The sequence below is a fragment of the Lonchura striata genome, chromosome 3, assembly GCF_050655825.1.
Source record: "Lonchura striata isolate lonStrDom1 chromosome 3, ASM5065582v1, whole genome shotgun sequence".
Classification (NCBI taxonomy): Eukaryota; Metazoa; Chordata; class Aves; order Passeriformes; family Estrildidae; genus Lonchura; species Lonchura striata.
In genome coordinates this window covers 110265372-110283580 of record NC_140705.1, presented here as the reverse complement: position 1 = coordinate 110283580, position 18209 = coordinate 110265372, and the positions used below count along the sequence as shown (strand labels likewise).

Below are 18209 nucleotides of genomic sequence, written 5' to 3'. Positions count from 1 at the left end.
AACTATCCCAAATATTGATGTGGGATATACCCACATGTTTATGCTTTTCAGCATGGAACAGACACTGGCTGTGGGGAATTTCCAGCTGAAGAGTTTAGGTTTCACAGAATTACTCTGAAGGTAATAACTTGTTCCTTCCTTGTGATGAAGCAGTACTCCCTGGGCCCATAAACATCTATTCACATCCTGCAGTCATGCATCCCCTAAACTGATCCTATCCTGGAAATGCCTATCTTGATTCCTTTTCCAAACAACCATATTCTTGCTAATTGAAAATAAAAGAAGAAAATGTGGAATCAATTGCATACACATCAGTATCTGCACTTCTGGGGTCTGCATTACCTACTATATAATTGCATCTGTGCTACTCTTTTCGAAATCAAATTAGACTCTTTTCTTAACAAATTAGTTAGATGTTCCCTGTATGATGACAACAAGAAATTCAAGGGATTTTAATAGTCTTATATCTGGGAAAATAAAGAAGACTAAAAAAAACAATGGATTTTTCTGTGTGGCAACTTAAATGACCAAGTCAGTCTTCCTTCTCTTAGTTGTCTATTAACATGCCAAGGAGTCACAAATTTGAGATTTAAGAACATGCTGGGTTAACACATTTTTTGTCCCCTTATTTCATCCTCTTTCCAACAAGCACCCTCTAATTCACTTGGAACGTTTTAGCAAACTCTAATTTTTCTTTTCTAAAACATTCCCAGTGATTTTTGCCAGGCTCACTCTCCTAGAGAAATGACCTCTGAAAGATAAGCCCTTGGTGGACATCTCCTTATAAAGAATTCCCCAAATTGTCTGGTGGGAAGAGAATGCTATTTTAAATAAATTGCAAAATAAACTCCTTCTATGGATCTGAGAGGCTTCCATGGTCGACACTGCCCTGCAGTAACTTCAGTTTACTTGAAGCTTCTCTGCTCCACAGCTCATGCTCTCACAAGAATGATTCACATGCAGGATTTGCCACCTTCCATAACAGTGGACCAAAAGAACTCTGCCAAGGTCATTGTCCTTGGAATGACAAGTATCTAAGGAGAGACAGTGCTTTCTTCTGTTCCTTGCTCCTTTCTAAGCCACCACTTTCCCCTCTCCAAAGCCAAAGCAATGCATTGTATGTAGTGTGGTCCAGCATAGCATTTTTATTTTCTTCCCGTATTTTGGCTCGTGGGGTTTTTTTGTAGTCCACAAGACTGCCTAAGGAAGGGAGGCCCACATGAAAGAAAACCCAAAGCCTAAAATAATGAGTCTGGCTCAGAAGAACAAGAAACATTTTTACACATCACAGCCAACTTGCTAGCCTTTGTGCAATGGTCTAAGTTGTGATATATGATTTATTAATTTGTTTTTCTACTCATTTACATTTCATATTGCAAGACAATTTTTTTTAAAAATTGACAGAGCACTAATTTACTTCATGACGGATTTGCAGAAGACTTAATAACCTCTTATTTTGTACAGAAATCCAAACACTGCCTCATTAAATGACACTGCTTGTTGAAGAGAAAGTGCTTCAAACTCAGACCCAAGACAGACACGCACATCCTAAAAGACTCCATCTTGAGCCCAGTTTTCCTTTTATCCTGCACTGAACTGCATGCAGAGTCACGCTAGCTGAGGAGCATTTTTTAAGCGGTTTTGAAGGCCTGGAAATGCTCTGCATGTTTGCTGTTTCACACGCAGCATCTGAGACAGTGAGCCGCGGGCAGGCTCAGAGTCAGACCGCCCTCTCACGGCGAGCACCAGGGCAGGAGCCTAGGAGAAAGATGTCAGAGAGGGTCTCTTATCCCTAACATAAGTAGGCATCAGCACATGCAGCCAGGACCTTCCAAATTTCAAGCTGGAAGCAGTTTTTGTGCTCTGGCTTCTCTGCCAAAACGACACAAGTGTCGCTTTCTCGTTGTCGGCGCGTCGCGCTGGAGTTTTGCTGCCTTGTGCTCAGCAGAATTTGGGGCAGGGACTGGATTTGCCATCCCTCCTTCTGTACTCTAGGTCTTGTAAATTCTGGCCTCATCAAAGCACCGTGATGAATGTCTTAATAGCTTTGTATCTATCATGGCTTGAAACAATCATACAGGGCACTGCAACAGAACAGTGCACTTACCTGCTCTCATTCACCCTTTATCTCTTCCATTCCCACCTTATCCCTCATATCTATCAGGGAGGACTAATACAGAATCAATTCTGTTAGTCTCAGACAAAGTAAGAGAAAATAGCACTGCTGGACCAGTATAAATGAGATTGCAATCCAGAGCAGAATCTGTATCTTCAGCTGCACGTTAAAGAATATCACGACTCTCTGGCATTTCTGAAAGAAAACTACACCAATTCAATAATTTTTTCTCCATATTGGGATTTAAGTCCTAGACTATCGAACACATATCAGCATTGCTTTGAAACAATAACAGATAGGTATGTCACAGTTGTTTTGTTACTTGTTGTATAGAAAACATATTACACAGAGGATAAAACATCACACAGAGTATGATAAAGCATGTCACAGAGTGGATTGGACAGTAGCTGCAACTTCAAGAGATGAATAGAAATACACCTAATTTTTCATAAGGACATCAAGTAGTCAATTCTTTTGGGACAAAATGTAGTACAAAACTAGGTTCAGGAAACCATAATTGATGCCTGAGTGAGGTAGGAATTATTATAATCATCTTCTCACACTATTATTTAACATACAATACCTGTTCTGAAATGTTGCACCATGCTTGAGTTGCTTGCCAGTTTGAAGGTTTACACTTACAAAGAAGCTAAACTGACAGCACCTAGCCCATAAATGAAGTTATATCCTTATGAAACCCACTACAGAGTTAGACAATATACTCAAGGGAAATCTATATATTTCAATTTGTTGCTGCAAAGCAGGATGGGCTGGCAACTATACAGCCAGAACTCCAAAATATTTCCATCCCTCCTGCACGTCGGTAAGTATGGAAAAAATCCTCAGGACTGACAGCACTTACAAGTATGATGATGCGGATATTAATTTTACAATAAGAAGGATTTCTTTTGCACTGCTATTGCAATACTTCTTTGCTGCTGGATGATGTTTTGCTTGTACATGTACCCAGAGAGACACTCTGGCAGCAGCTGAAGGAAGTGAAGGAAGGAAAGAGGCTTACCTTGTGTTGTCCCGTCCAGTCCCATGAGACATCTCATTGCCCTGATGATTTGCTCTGCTACGGGGGGACACATAGATGTGGCGTACACAGCACTATGAGAATGAGTTCGTAAAAAGTCCACAAGGTCCTTACACAAGCAAAACAAAGCATGAATGAGCTTTGAGCTGGCCAAACAGCAGATCTCCCTCTTAACTACTGCAAGAGTGGGAATGTGCAAAAGGAAGAGGCTGTTTCACCAGCTACTGGATTGCATTCTTGGCTGCCACTGTTAATACATGGCCTGAAGAAACATCAGGCAGGTCCAAATGCTTTACTATATAAGTGGGACAATTACAGCTGAAACAAAAGTCTGGAATAGAATAATGTTTACTTCTGTGCTCAGACTTATTATAAAGGAGCCAAAATAATTTCAAGACCAATGAACAGCCTCACTTAAAATAATGCTGCTCAGTTCGCCTCTGGTAATGGAACAAAGGCTATGTGACATCAGTATAGGTACTCTGCAATGTGACCTAGCCCAGGAAAAGCAACCTCACTGTGATCTATCTTTGTCTACAAGCACATAAATTTTCAATCAAAACTTTCAATCAGTGTGGCAGGTGCAGTGATGTCAGAGTTGGTATAATTAATTTTAACATTTCCTAAGAACACAATCTGTCCTCATAGAAAACCATTGATATGCTGTAGGCATGTCTAAAACACCAGTAACTGTCCTGAATTCAGGCATGCAGTAGGAATTCAGATCTTACTAAGATCATCATTGTTGTACCAACTTATATCTCCTAGTGCAAGATATCAGAGTTACAGTTACCACACCAAAAGTTGAGTGCATGTTAGTGAGAAAGGGATGAAGCCTGCTTGAAAATTGACTTTGATAAAAAAATATAATCAGAAAAGAAAATAAAGTGAGAGTAACACACATTACTACCAAAATACTTTATGATTCTATGCAGTAACTCCATTGCTGAGGATGAAGATTTATCTAACCTTACACAGGTTGTGCATGGCCATATTGCAATTGTATTCCTAAGGGTTTGGCTAAAAGCTAAGAAAGCTTCTGGGCTCCAGCTGATGCAGAATAAACAGCATCACTGTGAGTTTTTTGCTACAGAAAGGAATGTAAGTGGGAGAATGAGTGACCAGCTTTCCAAGGCTGAGAAGCCTGAGGCAACGCTTAGTGATACACACAGGTGTGAAGAGAGTGACCTGTTTTCACTAAAAATAAAACTACCAAAGATTAGAGGATAAATTACTACTTTTAACACGTCTAATCTTTCTATACTTTCTAGTTACATTACACACGTTATTTTTGGTAAGAAATAAATGTACAGTTACAAATTCAAGAAGCCAAGGAAACAAAGAAAATTGATTCTTGATATATTATGACACTTGGTTTTAAGATCTCCAGAGGCAAACCCAAAGAAGACAGTAATAAATACACAGTTTATACTTTCTTATAGCTCTTTTATTCTACTGTAGGGCTACCCTTATTAATGTTATCCTGAGAACAACCATATGGGCTGAATAAACAGGCTTTCCACTCATTCAGCAGACTGCTTAAAAACTGCATTCAGCTGGGTATGAAGAGAAAATAATCAGCAACCATTTGATCTCTCTGTCTAGCAACAAAACCAATAACATTTCACAATGGTGCTGATTATGCTTTCTTTTCTACACCCCCAGTTAAAGCAAGCCTAGCTCTACTTTTTGTTGACATCTGTTGTTGGCAAGAGATTGTTAATGTATGCAGAGCAAGTGAGGACACAGAATTTACCATTGCAAAAGGCCCCCAGTAACCTTTCTCCATTCTCCTAAAAAATGCAACTATGTCAATTCACAACTCTTCAGGAATTTTATTATCAGTGGATGAAACTGTGGTTTTAATCTCTCAATATTGCTTCAAATACTGTTTACAAATGTGAAACAAAGTAATGAGCAATCCACATGCAAATGAGTGTAGTGAAGTATATTAGCCAACCACAACATGTCCAAACATTTCCAAGACAAACAACAATCATCAGAGTGGCACAGAATAATCCAACTCAAGCAAATTACATAATATGAACATGAGACAAAAATAAGAAAGTCTGACTGCTTGATGTACATTTAGGATCCAAGCAAAAATGATGCTAACTTTAGAACAGTGCTGGTGTTAAGCAGTCTGTTCAAAAAGATACTGAAATATATCATACATCATACAAAAGCAGTTCCCACATCCTTGATGTGAAATTGTTTATGATTTCCTCTTACCTTTTTGCCAGCTATGTATCCTCCAGCTGCACCAAAGCTCTTTGTGAACGTTCCCATTAATACGTCCACGTCATTGGGACTCATTCCGAAGTATTCCACAACTCCTCGGCCCGTTGCTCCCACTGCACCAATGCTGTGAGCCTCGTCCAAGTAGAGGTATGCTTTGTATTTGTTCTTCAAGGAGACGATCTCTGGCAGACGCACGATGGACCCTTCCATGCTGCACATGGAGAGAATCGGGGGTGAACGACAAACCCTGTACCCTTTACTTCCCCATACTGGCAGAAAATACAGTCATTAATTGCCTTAGTCCACCAAAGTTCTCCTGAAATCTTGATTTTTACTTACAAGTCAAAAAAACCCTCTCAACCCATTCCCACTTGCAGGTGAGTACAAAACAGTTAAACAGTTTTAGAATTCAAACATTGAAAACAAGTCAAAAAGTCTTTGAATGTTTGTAAACTGTCAACATGTCAGAGGAGAGAAGGAAAGGTGTAAAGCAAGGCAGAGATGCTTACCCTAAAAAGCACACTACATTTCATTTCTACAAAACAAATATTATAAAGAACAGCTATAATTCAGTCTGGGACTTGCTTACTTAATCGTCAGCTACTGTGGCAAAATTTGGGCATAACAGCTCTAGAGCAAATTCATCTGGTGCATTGGAGTTGGGTCCAACATACACTGGAGATGGGCCATGTGAAACCCACAGCTGGTGCCATAAACTCTAAGCATGCCCAGTCATCACAGAATCAGGGCTTAAAACAGGCAGCTGAAATCCAGCCTTGCCAATTTTTTGCTTTGATATGAACTTTTTAGGAAATGTAGCCTGCTACACAGTAATCAAAAGTAAAAAAAAAAAAAAAAAAAAAGTTTACAATACTTTTTTTTTTTTTACTTTCATACAGCCATGCAGATAAAACTAAATATTCAGAACTGGCACAGGTTGTCCAGAGAAGCTGTGGGTGCCCCATACCTGGCAGTGTTCTAGGCCAGGTTGGCTGCAGCTCTGAGCAACCTGGTTTAGTGGAAGATGTCCCTGTCCATGACAGTGGGGTTGGAACAAGATGAGCTTTCAGGTCCCTTCCAACCCAGACCATTCCATGATTCTGGATTAATGATGTACTGAGATTCATAGAAATGAGAAGAGATGCTCTTTTGCACTGTTGGTGGTCATGTCAGTAAATGGGAAGGCACAGAGGATGTGTCCAGCAAAATGAAAGCGCAGGGAGATAAATAAGAAATGCTCTCTGACACCATAAAGATGACATATGCAGAGTATTGCTGTGAAGACTTGTGTCTTGAAAACCTTTGTGAGATGACTACAGCTATGCTTTCATACGCTCAGATGCACTCAGTATACATTTCATAATGAGCTGATTGTGTTCTCTTCCACTAGCTCCAGTAAGCAGGTCTTTAAAAGCTAAAAACTTCTTATCAAACACAAAATCAGTGTGCCATGGGCCAGGGAAACCAGAGCTCTGTAGCTAAGGCCCACAGCTAAGGTATATCCACTTGCAAATGCAACAAGTTTCAGATGACCAGAAACACAGACTTTGGTCCCAAATAGCAAGTACGAAAGAGAAGTGCAATCAAAAGCATCTTGGAAATTTTTGGACCCGTGACCAATGGCTTTCACAGGCTGCTTTGTTGCCACTTTACTTGTACTGTGCAGCTGGAAGTTTGACACCACAAAATGAGCACAATGTGTTTTTAGCACTGGGGAAATTTCTTACAATTTTAGTCCTTCTTCATCTTTTGGTCTCCTGAGTAAACTTGGAAACTGGTCTCCAGTTTTGAAGGAGATCTGCGCAAAGACAAGTCTCCATTAGTGTAACAGCATGAGGGAGTAGCCATGGACAAGGGTTGCCTGTGCTGTTCACACTAGGAGAGAGTCTGGCTGTGTGTGCCTGGAGGCATATTTTTGGCTGTTGGTGACTGCTGGCAAATCATGTCCTTCTGTCTGCCCAGCCATAAAAGAGGCAGCTGTAGGACTGTGTGTTGGCACCACGGCCCCTTGCAGCAAAGAAGGGTGGGCTTGTACTGCAAGCTCCTGAGGACAGGGCTTTCTCACTCTTCCCAAACAGCACTTGGCAGCTGGGGGAGAAGCAACTTAAACCACCCCAGCTATTTTCCTAGTGAATACAAGGGCAGGGCCCACAGTCCTCACATAGCCCAGAGTCAAAGCATTAGTCAGCTAAAATGACACTGAGCCACTGGATGTGCTTGGACGTGCACCATCGTATGTACTGGGCTTGGCAGCTTTCAGCTGTGTCTGGTTGAGAGCCCAGGAGCATCTCTGAAACTGCAATCCCACCCTCCACCTTCCTGCAATGCTTGGGCACAACAGCCGGGCAGAGAAGGAAAATAATCATTTTTCCACATTTATATGGTCATCATTAGGCTTAGTGGCTAATGGAGATTCGGGCAGGAGAGACTGCATTTAACTTCAAAAAGAGTAAAACCCGGTAAATTAAAAATGCTGGGTATTTGTGTAATGGAAGGAAAGTTGTGCTGAATCCCAGAATACATGAAGCTGGTACATGGCTGATGCAAGATTTAACCATTTAGAAGATTTAATGAAAACCTTTCTCATATGGGTAGATTTCTCTCGGAACTCTAAGCTGCTTAGCAAACCAAGGCACTTGTATTCAGTTTCAGTTTTGATCTACTGCTCTTGAAAGATGCTGGCTGACATAAATGCAAAAGTTGACAGAGGTCCTGATGTGGCCTTGAAGCATCCATGGAGCAGATAAAGTGCTGCTGGGCTCCTGTTTGCATTCTGTGCTGCCATTCCAGCAGGTCTCAGCCATCCTGATGACAGAGATGAGAACTGTTTTGCTGCCAGCTCTGGTCTTGGTCTCTCTTTTGACCCTGGGACATGGTTAGTGATATGCATATCACTCTCTCTAGAATTGCTTCAAGATAAAAGCTCACTTCACATAACGCCTTGAGTAGCCCAAATGGAAAGTTTACTGAATCCCCCAGTAAATGTTTATGTCAAGTGAGCTTGAATTAAAGAAGCAGAAGTGAACTGTACTGGTTCTGTCTCACTCTGGGCCTCTTAGCTTTGTGTACAAAGTGTGCTGATCTGTCTCCAGATCTGCTGAAGCCCACAGGGCATATAAAAACCCCCCAGATGCAGATGAACTAAAGCTGGCTCTGCCCAGGCCAGGTATGCTCATTAAGTGGAATGACGTCCTGTCTGGCAGCACAAATTCCTAGCTTGGTGGCAGGGATGGAAAGCTTCTAGATTGCAGCTGACCCTCATCTCCCTTGTGTGGTGGACAGGCACAAAAACCTGGGCCAGTACACACTCATTCTGAACGTACTTCCAGATGTCAGGAGATAATCCTAAATTGTTAGAACACTCCAGTTTGAAACTTGATTCAATCTCCACCAAGGCACTGATGTTCTCCCTGATGCAGCTGTTGAAGTGTGGATCCAGGTGCTTTGAGAGACAGGAGGTGTGTGCTTGCAATGGTCACTTCACTTGGAATACAGGCTCACCCTTGATACGATATTGGTGGGTTTTTTGCCCAGTTTATCTGGAAATTTCTTGGGAAAAGGGGTTTCTACATTCTATTATGGTACCACATCTTTTTTTATATTCCACCTCTTATCTACTTCATCTCTAAACATGCCCTAGAGTACCACTATCTTTTCAACATTTGAAGAGTTTATCTGTTCCTCTTTCAGGCTAGTTTGTAATTGGGAAAAATCCCTCCTTTCCTGGCCTGCTACTCACAAGACGTATACATTCCACTTTAACAGTTACTTTAGGCACCGTTTTCTTACATAAACTTTGTACATTCATACAACAATCTCTGTTTTGTAGTTTAGGGTAATAATTTTAAGGAAATCTTTCAACTCTGCCCTCAAATACAACTCTGTTTCAACACTGAAATTATAGAAATTTTAGCCTTTAATGCTGGTCCTTGGCCAAAGACATTAAATGTTACCTCATTTTTTTTTTCTGGAAGTCCAGTCACCTAATCCCAGGAAATAAAAAATAACCCTGCTAAATTTCCTACACTATTGGCATTGAATCCCAAGGAACTTCTAATGCACATGAAAAGGCATTGGACAATATCTAACTGATCAGAGCCATTTTCTTAGCTGGAAGGGAAAATACACAAATTAAATTAAAAGTAAGGAAAAAACAAATGAAAACCAATCTGTTTCGATCAATTTCTGGTGCTCCATAACTTCTGCCCTGAGCCTTGGCCTATCTGACTCCTAAGTAAACATGCATGGAAGAGAGCAGAAGCCTACCACAACCCATGTAAGAACATAGTAACTGATTAATCCTAAACTGGAAATGGTAGAAGCCAAGGAAAACATTAGCTGGAATTCAAATAATAAAAATAATATTTAGTAAGCCAGTTTAACTTGTACCCTGGTTACTGCCAAAACTTGTTCATGCTTTTTGGAGTCAAGATTGATGGCTAGATGGTCTCCCTCAGTTTGGAACACAAATGGAATATATTTGCTTCTAGGTTGGTCCAAGTTAAAAACCAGCTTTCACTAGGAGTTATATTTATTTTGATGATTTTTTTTTTCTTTTTAAGATAATAGAGACATTAAAAAGCAAACACAAATATACTTAATGCTATTTATTTGACATGTAGCTTGAGTGCTTCTCAAGTCGAGGGGCCAATTTTGCATTCAGTTGTAACCAAGCAAAATCTGTGGTTTATGGTTCCAAACACAAGTCTGATTTCCAGAAATGCTCATGTTGGCTAACAATGAACCTTTTCAAATTTTGCCAGCTGGTAAGTGTAAACATTTTAAGATACTTCTAAATGGAAACAGAAGTCAAATTTCTTTCCATACCATAAACCTCATCATACTAAGACTATAGTGTCCCATGTAACAGTATTTTTTTAAAGAAGGAAAGCTTAGTGTTTTCTTTTACATCTCTGGAAAAAGCATTTCTGCAAAAATTTGCCAGGGCAAACTTGCAAATCAAGATATTTTAACTTGGAGAATGGCTCTGACCAAGTTATTTAAATTCAATATTTGTTGTCCCTGAAGTATAACTTAAGGAAAATAATAAAAAGCGGTATTAAGTATTGTAAGAAGAATACATTAACTGCACTCTAACTCCTCTTAAACCCTCCTGATGAATGTTAATTTGACATTTGGCAAACCTTCAAGAAAAATATCATTAGCCAATATGGGGCTGGAAAAATTTAGTCTTTCAAAAACCTGGGCCAAGAAAGGAAAGAACATACATACAGAAAGAGTAAGAGTATTTCTACTCTGTACGTCTCAATTTTTTTTTTTTTTTTTTTTTTTTTTTTTTTTTTTTTTTTGGCATATGAAATATTCTTTGCTACCAACTGGCTCAGACTGCCCAGGCTGTAAGCCTGTTCCTGACAGTGCAGCAGCAGGGACACAGCAAGATGGCACATGGTGGCATCTGCCCTCAAGACACAGCAAATTTTCTTTACAACTAAACCACACTCTCCAATTTCTAATCTGCTTAGACTGTGAAAACAACTAAATAACCAGTCTATCTATTGCTAGGGATAGTTTCCAACTAGAGACTATTGGAGTCTTGAGCTTTGCTTTTCAGAACCGTACACCTTTCAGAAGTGAAGACACTCGGGCATGAGTGGTCTTAACATTATTTAACCTTTACACAGCAGAAGGAACTTTATGGTTCTTCTAAGTAGGTACTCTGAGGTTTAAGGTGCTTTTATTTTGCATTCCAACAGAAGGTTTGTGAATTCTGGCAAATTAAATTTCATTTGAGAATCAACTGTAAAACTACAGGAAAAGAAAACTCTACACTGAACATAAATCTGGAAATATAGTTATAACTTAGTACAGTTAAATAGCTGACAATGGGTTTGTTCCACTTCTTGGACTGACCTACACTTTTGTGTTACCAGTCTTCTCGTTCCCTAGTGGTCAATATTCAGGGCAAAAGATTTAAAAGTGAACAAAGCTCAGCAGCTGGAGCCTTTTCTGCCAGCCATGTGACCCCTGGGAACATTTGTCAGTAAAATGTTGGTGGTCCACTTAATTTCTGCATGATCAAAGTCTTTAAATCCAAGCTTTCTTTTAGTAGCGCCAAGCGATGTTTATTTGTAGTTTTGCTGTGTTTATTCTGGTTGAAGGGACATGTTCAGCCTGCTTTGGATCAGCTGATGTGCTGATCCTGTTTCACCTCTGAGTGACAGGTGTTTAGATAAGGACCGATTTTGCAGATGGAAAATGTTAGGCAAAAAGAAAGCACTGACAACTATGAAGTTGTGATGACATGAGCTCCTAGAAGATTTCTTACAAAAAAAAAGCTAACTGGCTAAGCTATGCCAGCATTTTGCAGTAAAATGGCATAAGTGACTGCCCATCAAGACTGGCTGTATTTCAGCAACACGATACAATCCCCACATATAAAGTTTTAATGTCACTTTTATAAACCCTGTCATGTCCAGTGAATGAGTGGTTCTGGTTTCCTTCTCTATGGGGCACCAAACCACCCTTGTCCTGCTCCCCCATCTCCTGTCATCACTGCAGTGGCTTTGCCTACATCTTTGCAAACGCTCTTTCTGTTCACACCCCTGCTTCTCCAGCCCTTCCTGAGTGGCTCCTCCTCCATGAGCTCCCTGGATGCCTTCCCTGCATCCTTCTCCAGCCTGGAGCAGTTGTCAGGATGAAGCCCAGGATGATGAGCCTGGCTGGTGCCACTGCTTTGCTGCTCAACTCCAGTGACTGTTTGCCTTTCTGGCTGGCTGTAAGCTGCACCACAGTGAAGTGTAATACAGTGGGTGTGCACAGTGGGTGTAAGTGTAAGGGTGCACTACACCGTGTAGCTATCTGACTTAGGTGCTCTACAATTACACTGTATTATTGAAGCTGCTATCAGATGGATTCTCAAAGGTGTTTCTCTCATTTGAATTCCTCCAGAGACTAGGACTGTGTTAAATATCACTCTATAATTTTTTGGAAGCCAGTCTTTCAATTTTCCTGTTAAATTGTGAGTTTATTAGATCCAGCACTAGTTACAAAAAAGGTGCTGATATCACATAACCTAAGTTTAGCTTAAGATTTCAAGAACTGAGCATGCAGAACTTAACTCTATGTATTTGTCTTTTGATCTGCCCACGTGTAACAAACAACTCTAGAAAGCTTGGCTTACTCAGCAGAACTCATCACCAACTATAGTTCCACAAACTTTATCACATCTATCACAACATACATCACTTTACCTGTCTTGCTGTCAGTATATCTCCCACTTAACTGTGATGTGCTAAATCAACATTCAATGAACAATGTACAGGATCTAATTGGAGCTACAGGATACAAGGTTCAGGCTGTCATAAGGAAATCAACATATTCATGGGATCACAGAAATTTCCACTCTCATTAAGATTTCCCTCAGATACCCAGAGTCAGAGTTTACCTCATTCAATTAATAATTTTGTCCTCAGAAATAATAGAATACTCATCTTTCTACAGCACAAACATACCTGTAAATGCCCTCCACGAGGATGATAATTTTTCTCCATGCTCTGTGAGTGCGAGGCTGCCCATATATTATTGCATCTCTCAGCAACTTCTCGAGGCTCTGCATATCTTTATTTAAAAATAAGAAAAAGGAGGAAGGAAAAACATTAACAGTTTTTTGTCAAGAACTTTCAATTTTATCTTGGGTGCTATTTTTCCTATTCAGAAAAAGATGACATTAAAAGACAACATTAAAAAAAAAGAGTGTCCTAAAGATAAACTTCTTTTATTAGTAGGCAAGACCCAACATTGGTCTGTGGTGTGAATGCAATTTAGTGACAAGAAGAGTTATAAAAAGGTTCCAGTTATGCACCTGATCTGGACAACTTCAAGAAATACTCAGCATTCATCTGTATTTAAAGGCAAAAGGGAATCACTTTGCTTCAGTTCTGAGGCTCACTGCCATCAGTTCTGTGTAGAGGCTGCTGACACTCGTAATTTATCAAGGCTTCGGTTGTGAGTTTTGGTTGCTTTCCAACCACAAGCTCACAAACAATAACCATTTTTTCAGCAAAGGTTTTGACAAGGTTGCACAAAGCATGTAAGGATGGCAGCAAGAGAAGACTTGTTCTCCTCAAGAAGGAAAGCAAGTGGAAGGTTGCTGATGAGAGAGGAAGAGGCAGGTGGATACGAACACCTGGCATGGATAGACTAATCTGGTGCCTAAATGCTTGGCACTGCTGGGACTTCAATATAAGGAGGTCTGAAACAAGGTTATGATCCTTAGCTGCTTCCTTAAGGGCTGAGTGTGGGTCATCAAAAATATCGTGAAGGAAAACCATTGACATTTTGAAAAATATGGAAGAAGCAAGGAAAAAATACCACAGAAATCAGGATCAGGCCAAATGTGACTCTAAGTGCACCAGCATTCTGGTGTCTCCAATGAACGCACACTCTTCAAAAGGAACTATTCAGGTACTTTTCAGGAATCTGGATTAGCATTTCAAAATGTTTTCCAAGAACATCCAAGAGAGTCTCATAATAGCCAAATAACACTACAGATGAACTCAAACTGTGGGCTGAGAAAATCAATGGCATTTTTCCACAATATAACCCCATTTGCTTCAGCAATACATCTTAACACAATGATACAACCTTCTACAATACCACAAAGTTAATGTGTAAAATGAATTTTCCTGAGGGGAAAAAAAAAAAATACACCTTAGAAATTTTAATATTGATCCATAGTTTGGTTTCTGCCCTAGGGGAATGGAGCCATCTGCACATTAATTGCCCATTGTTAGTAACCTGTGCCCTGAGAGATGGCCAGGTTATGACATGAACCCTTCCCCATCCTGACGCCTCACCCATTCCTAGGAACATTCAGTGATGTTGGTGGAAGGTAAAGTTCTCAGTAAGGAAACTGCCACTCTGCACCTGACTTAGCAAGTCCCTGCTGTACCCTACAAAGCACAAAATAGGCATGGACAATATCAGTTGCCCCTTCTATCCATGGTGCAATGGCCTGCACACCTCAGTGAGCTCTGAGATGGAAAATGCTGCTAGGAATAATGCAATGCACAGCACACTTTCCACTAGATGGCAATCAAGGAAATGAAAGTTCTTTAGTGCTTCATATGGGGAAGTTATAACCAAACTGAGAATTTGCAGCTGCTCACGTTCTCTTTTGTTTCAAATAGATAATATTTAGAATTCTCTTAAAGGGCTCCCTCAGGATGACAGAGAGCTCACAGTAAAATTTGGACACTCCCTTTTCTCCACCAAATTATTCTCTAGTGATGTCACTGTCTTCTAAATTCTTTTGGGACCTTTGAACCCCTTTTCTGAATCACACAGAGTTTTCCAATTCAGTGTTCTATATGTCAGTCCAGATTGGCTCTTAACTTCAGAAAATTCATTTTTCTTCTGAGCTAAAAGCATGGCTTGAAGATTTAGTTGTTTTAGCACATACACATGAAAATAAAAAAAAAAAGGAGAGAGGAAATGAAGTGACATGTGTATAATTCTGTTTTGAAAAACACATGCATGTGAATAGGTCCTCTGTCCAAACTACTGTGGGACATGAGACCTCAGACTGGGGAGAACCTCTCCAAGAGACAAGGTTGCCTGATTTTACACATAATATAGTCCTGCTGGAGTACAGGCTAAGAACATGTCTGTTTGCAGGATCAGGGCTATCTCACTTTCTTTCTGACATCTCATTTGGAAAAACATATATGTTTGACCCTTTCTGAAACCTGTAATAGTCAACACATAATTTGTTCATGTGCAAATGAATTTTACTGATCTATTAACTGCCTCATTTGGAAAGGGGAAATAGGCATAAAGAAAAAAATCTTTAGTATTCCCCACAAAGGCTGTTTCTGTTCTTCAAGGTGAAAACAGTGCTCTATGTGCTTGTGCTTAAGCTTTTCAGACAGTGGGATATACTGAATGCCAGGGAAAACAACAGCACAACCCAGATGACTTTCAGATATCAATTTACTCATTAAATATAGTGAGATTGAGAGATGTTAGGATATTAAGATGATGAGCTGCACGAGTCCATCTTGAATAACCAGTAATAGAGAAAATAACAGTCCTTCCTTGTTTGACTATCACCAGCCCAGGGTCTTCAGCAGCAATGGCCAACAACTGCTCACCAGCTCAGGAAGTGGTGTTAAGAATTTGACTTGATTAATCAGTCAAAGCACAACACAATCTATCCACGTTTCACTTTCCACCTTCTCCTTACAGCATATTCCCCAGATATGGAGGATAAAGTTTCCTAAGAGGGGACAGCGGATCTATCAGTGGGTTGGTGGACTTGCATAATCCTTGTTTGGGATGCCTCATAGTTAAATGCAGAGCAATACCAAGAACACAAACTGCCAGTGGGCTGAAGCAAGTCTGGACCTGGGCAGGCAGCGTGTCATACTGCCTGCAGTGCAGGTGGGACAGAGGCTTCTGGAGGGAGCACGGCATGCTCAGGGAGACACGACGTCTCCACCCCTCATCCTTACACTGCAATGCTGGGAGTGTCATCATCGTGCCTCTATGTGGGCTGGAAACCTCCTGTATGATGGCAGTTGAATCCTGTTTAATTAAAATAAAGAGGCTGCTGCTACTCTTGGCACATTCTCCTTTTTGCTTTGCGCTTGTAACTCTGATTTTCAGCTTCTCCCCTTTTGCGCTCTCATGCACGGTGGCACAGAGCCCGTGGCTACACACGAATATCTGTGTTTGGAACGTGGGAGTGCTGATCACTGCAGCCACAGCAACAGTCTGAGACTCCCCTCCCTGCCTCTCAATAAATACCAATCTCTCTGAAAGTAAAGGGCAATGGCTCAAGAGCGGAAATGGCCAGTCAGATGTCGCTTTCTCAAAGCAGAGAGGGCAGACACGGCGTGCAGGGAGCAGGACAGACCAGTCTCCTTGCCGTGGCAGCGTCTGGATGTGTCACAGGGAATTGGGAATTACACACCCAACTGGATTGGGCTGCAGTCCACCTATCTGGGCAGCAATCTTGTCTCTGATAGTGGCCAGAGGCTTCCAGGAGCCCAAAACTTTAGTGGGTAATGTGCCTTTCATCCTGCTCTGTAATAGTTGTTAACACTGCCCTCCCTTCTGAAATTCAAGGGCTACCTACACAGTTGGAAAAAAATTTAAAAATTAACTGTCTTGTACTAAGCCACCACAAACTCCTGGTGCTTTGCAACCGAAGAGATCTCTTTCTAATTTTACCTGTTTATGTATCGCTTTCAATTTTCTATTTTATTTACTTCCTTAATTAGTTGCACTTAGTTTTCTACTTTCTTCTTTTTTTTTTTTTTCCATTTTATTTCCTTATTTTTAGCTAGAGAATATATTTGCTATGAAAGGTGAAGGCCTTCTGCGACCTAGAAGTTCCTTCATTATTAACCACAGCTCCTCCAGGTAGCTGTGCATTCTCAAGGTGTCCTCATGGCACTTGTATCTAAACTGCAAAGCAGTAATTTGACTGAGTAGACTGAGAAATGCCAGAGTTGGATTAACATAAATTCACAACTGTTGTCCAAGCTGGAAACTGTGTTTTGCATGGCAACCTGGACAGCTCACACCTGCATCACAAACTTGTCATCAACTACTTGATCTGTGAGAAAATAAAGAGTCCCTTACTACTTTCACAACATTGAAAAGGTGCATGAGGAGGAGCTAGGAGTGTATTGCCCTGATTGCCACTTCAGATGCAGATCCAAGCACCAGATTACAGGCTGGATTTTCACCTAACCAATGTGCTTGGTTATGCTTTGCAATTCCCTGCCTTCCTCATAGGATCACTTGTTCTGACTGCTCAGTGAATGCAATGCATTGCAATCCCTGGCAATGAAGAGATCTGCAAATATTTTTTCCCCCATGGCCTGAGTTCTGCACCTTGTCACAACAATCCCACGGACTTTTCATGCAATTGCAAATCTAAACCTGAAAACAGGACTGCAATTGAGTTGCTTGATGCTACATGGGGAAAATGTAGTAGAATTAGAAAGATTGAATTAGAATTAGAAAGAATTAGAAAGATCCTGAACCTTGTATAGTGCCTTCTTTTACAGGCTGGTAAGAATAGAACTCACTTGGATATAATTAGTCCACAACACCCTCATCTGTTCACTGAAGGAACACCTGATACCAGCATAAGACCCAGAACTGCTGTGAGAGAAGCACCTTGATAAAATCACAGGCTGATTAATGGTTAAATATTTGGTTTTGCTTTTCAGGTTTTATTGGAAGGGTCAAGGATTTTGGCTAATACTTAAGGAGATAAAGGTCAGAGGTCCTGAAAAAGGGTTTTTAAATGTATGGTGTTAGTAAAAGATTGCCTTAGAAATTAAAAAAAAAAAAGACCTAAAACCTACAGTCAGTCTCTCCCTGAGCCAGAAAGTAAAAACATCTGAGTTTAGCCCCCATTTAACTGAGGGACCCCCAAGGCTGTCACTTAGGGAAGGTGGGAGTGACTCCCTGGAGACCAAGGCTGGTGAGGGTAACATCAGACACCTTCTGGCAAAAAAACCTAACCAAGGCCAGGCCACTACTGCCCCAGTGGTGGAGAGATGTTTTAGCATCCCACCTTCTCCCACTGCACTCTGGCTGTTGGACTGCTGCTGCCTGAGTTCCAGTGCAGCAATGCAACTCTGTCCTGTCTTCACAAAAAAATCACTGCCCAGGAAATGGCAACCTGAGTGATGTCCCCATCACAGCAAGGGAGATGAAAGGCAGATGCTTTATGGGCAGGTCAGAATGATTTTAGTCCATTAAAACACTACTGCATACACTTAGGACTGCTTAGACCCTAAAATAAAATTGAAAAAAAAAAAAAAATCCCCTAAA

The 18209-nt window shown here is 40.7% G+C and overlaps 1 protein-coding gene across 2 annotated transcripts in view; it reads right to left on the bottom strand.

Moving 5' to 3' along the window:
- The window catches only part of SPTLC3 (serine palmitoyltransferase long chain base subunit 3), an 85608-nt gene that overhangs the window by 18419 nt on the left and 48980 nt on the right, over nt 1-18209 (bottom strand). For both annotated transcript variants that reach the window (XM_085576107.1, XM_021527824.4), the window contains exons 7-9: nt 12869-12974; nt 5388-5607; nt 3138-3264 (exon numbers count right to left, since the gene is read on the bottom strand). In XM_085576107.1, the coding sequence (XP_085432233.1) occupies nt 3138-3264; nt 5388-5607; nt 12869-12974 (453 nt within the window). The remainder of the gene's footprint in view (nt 1-3137; nt 3265-5387; nt 5608-12868; nt 12975-18209) is intronic.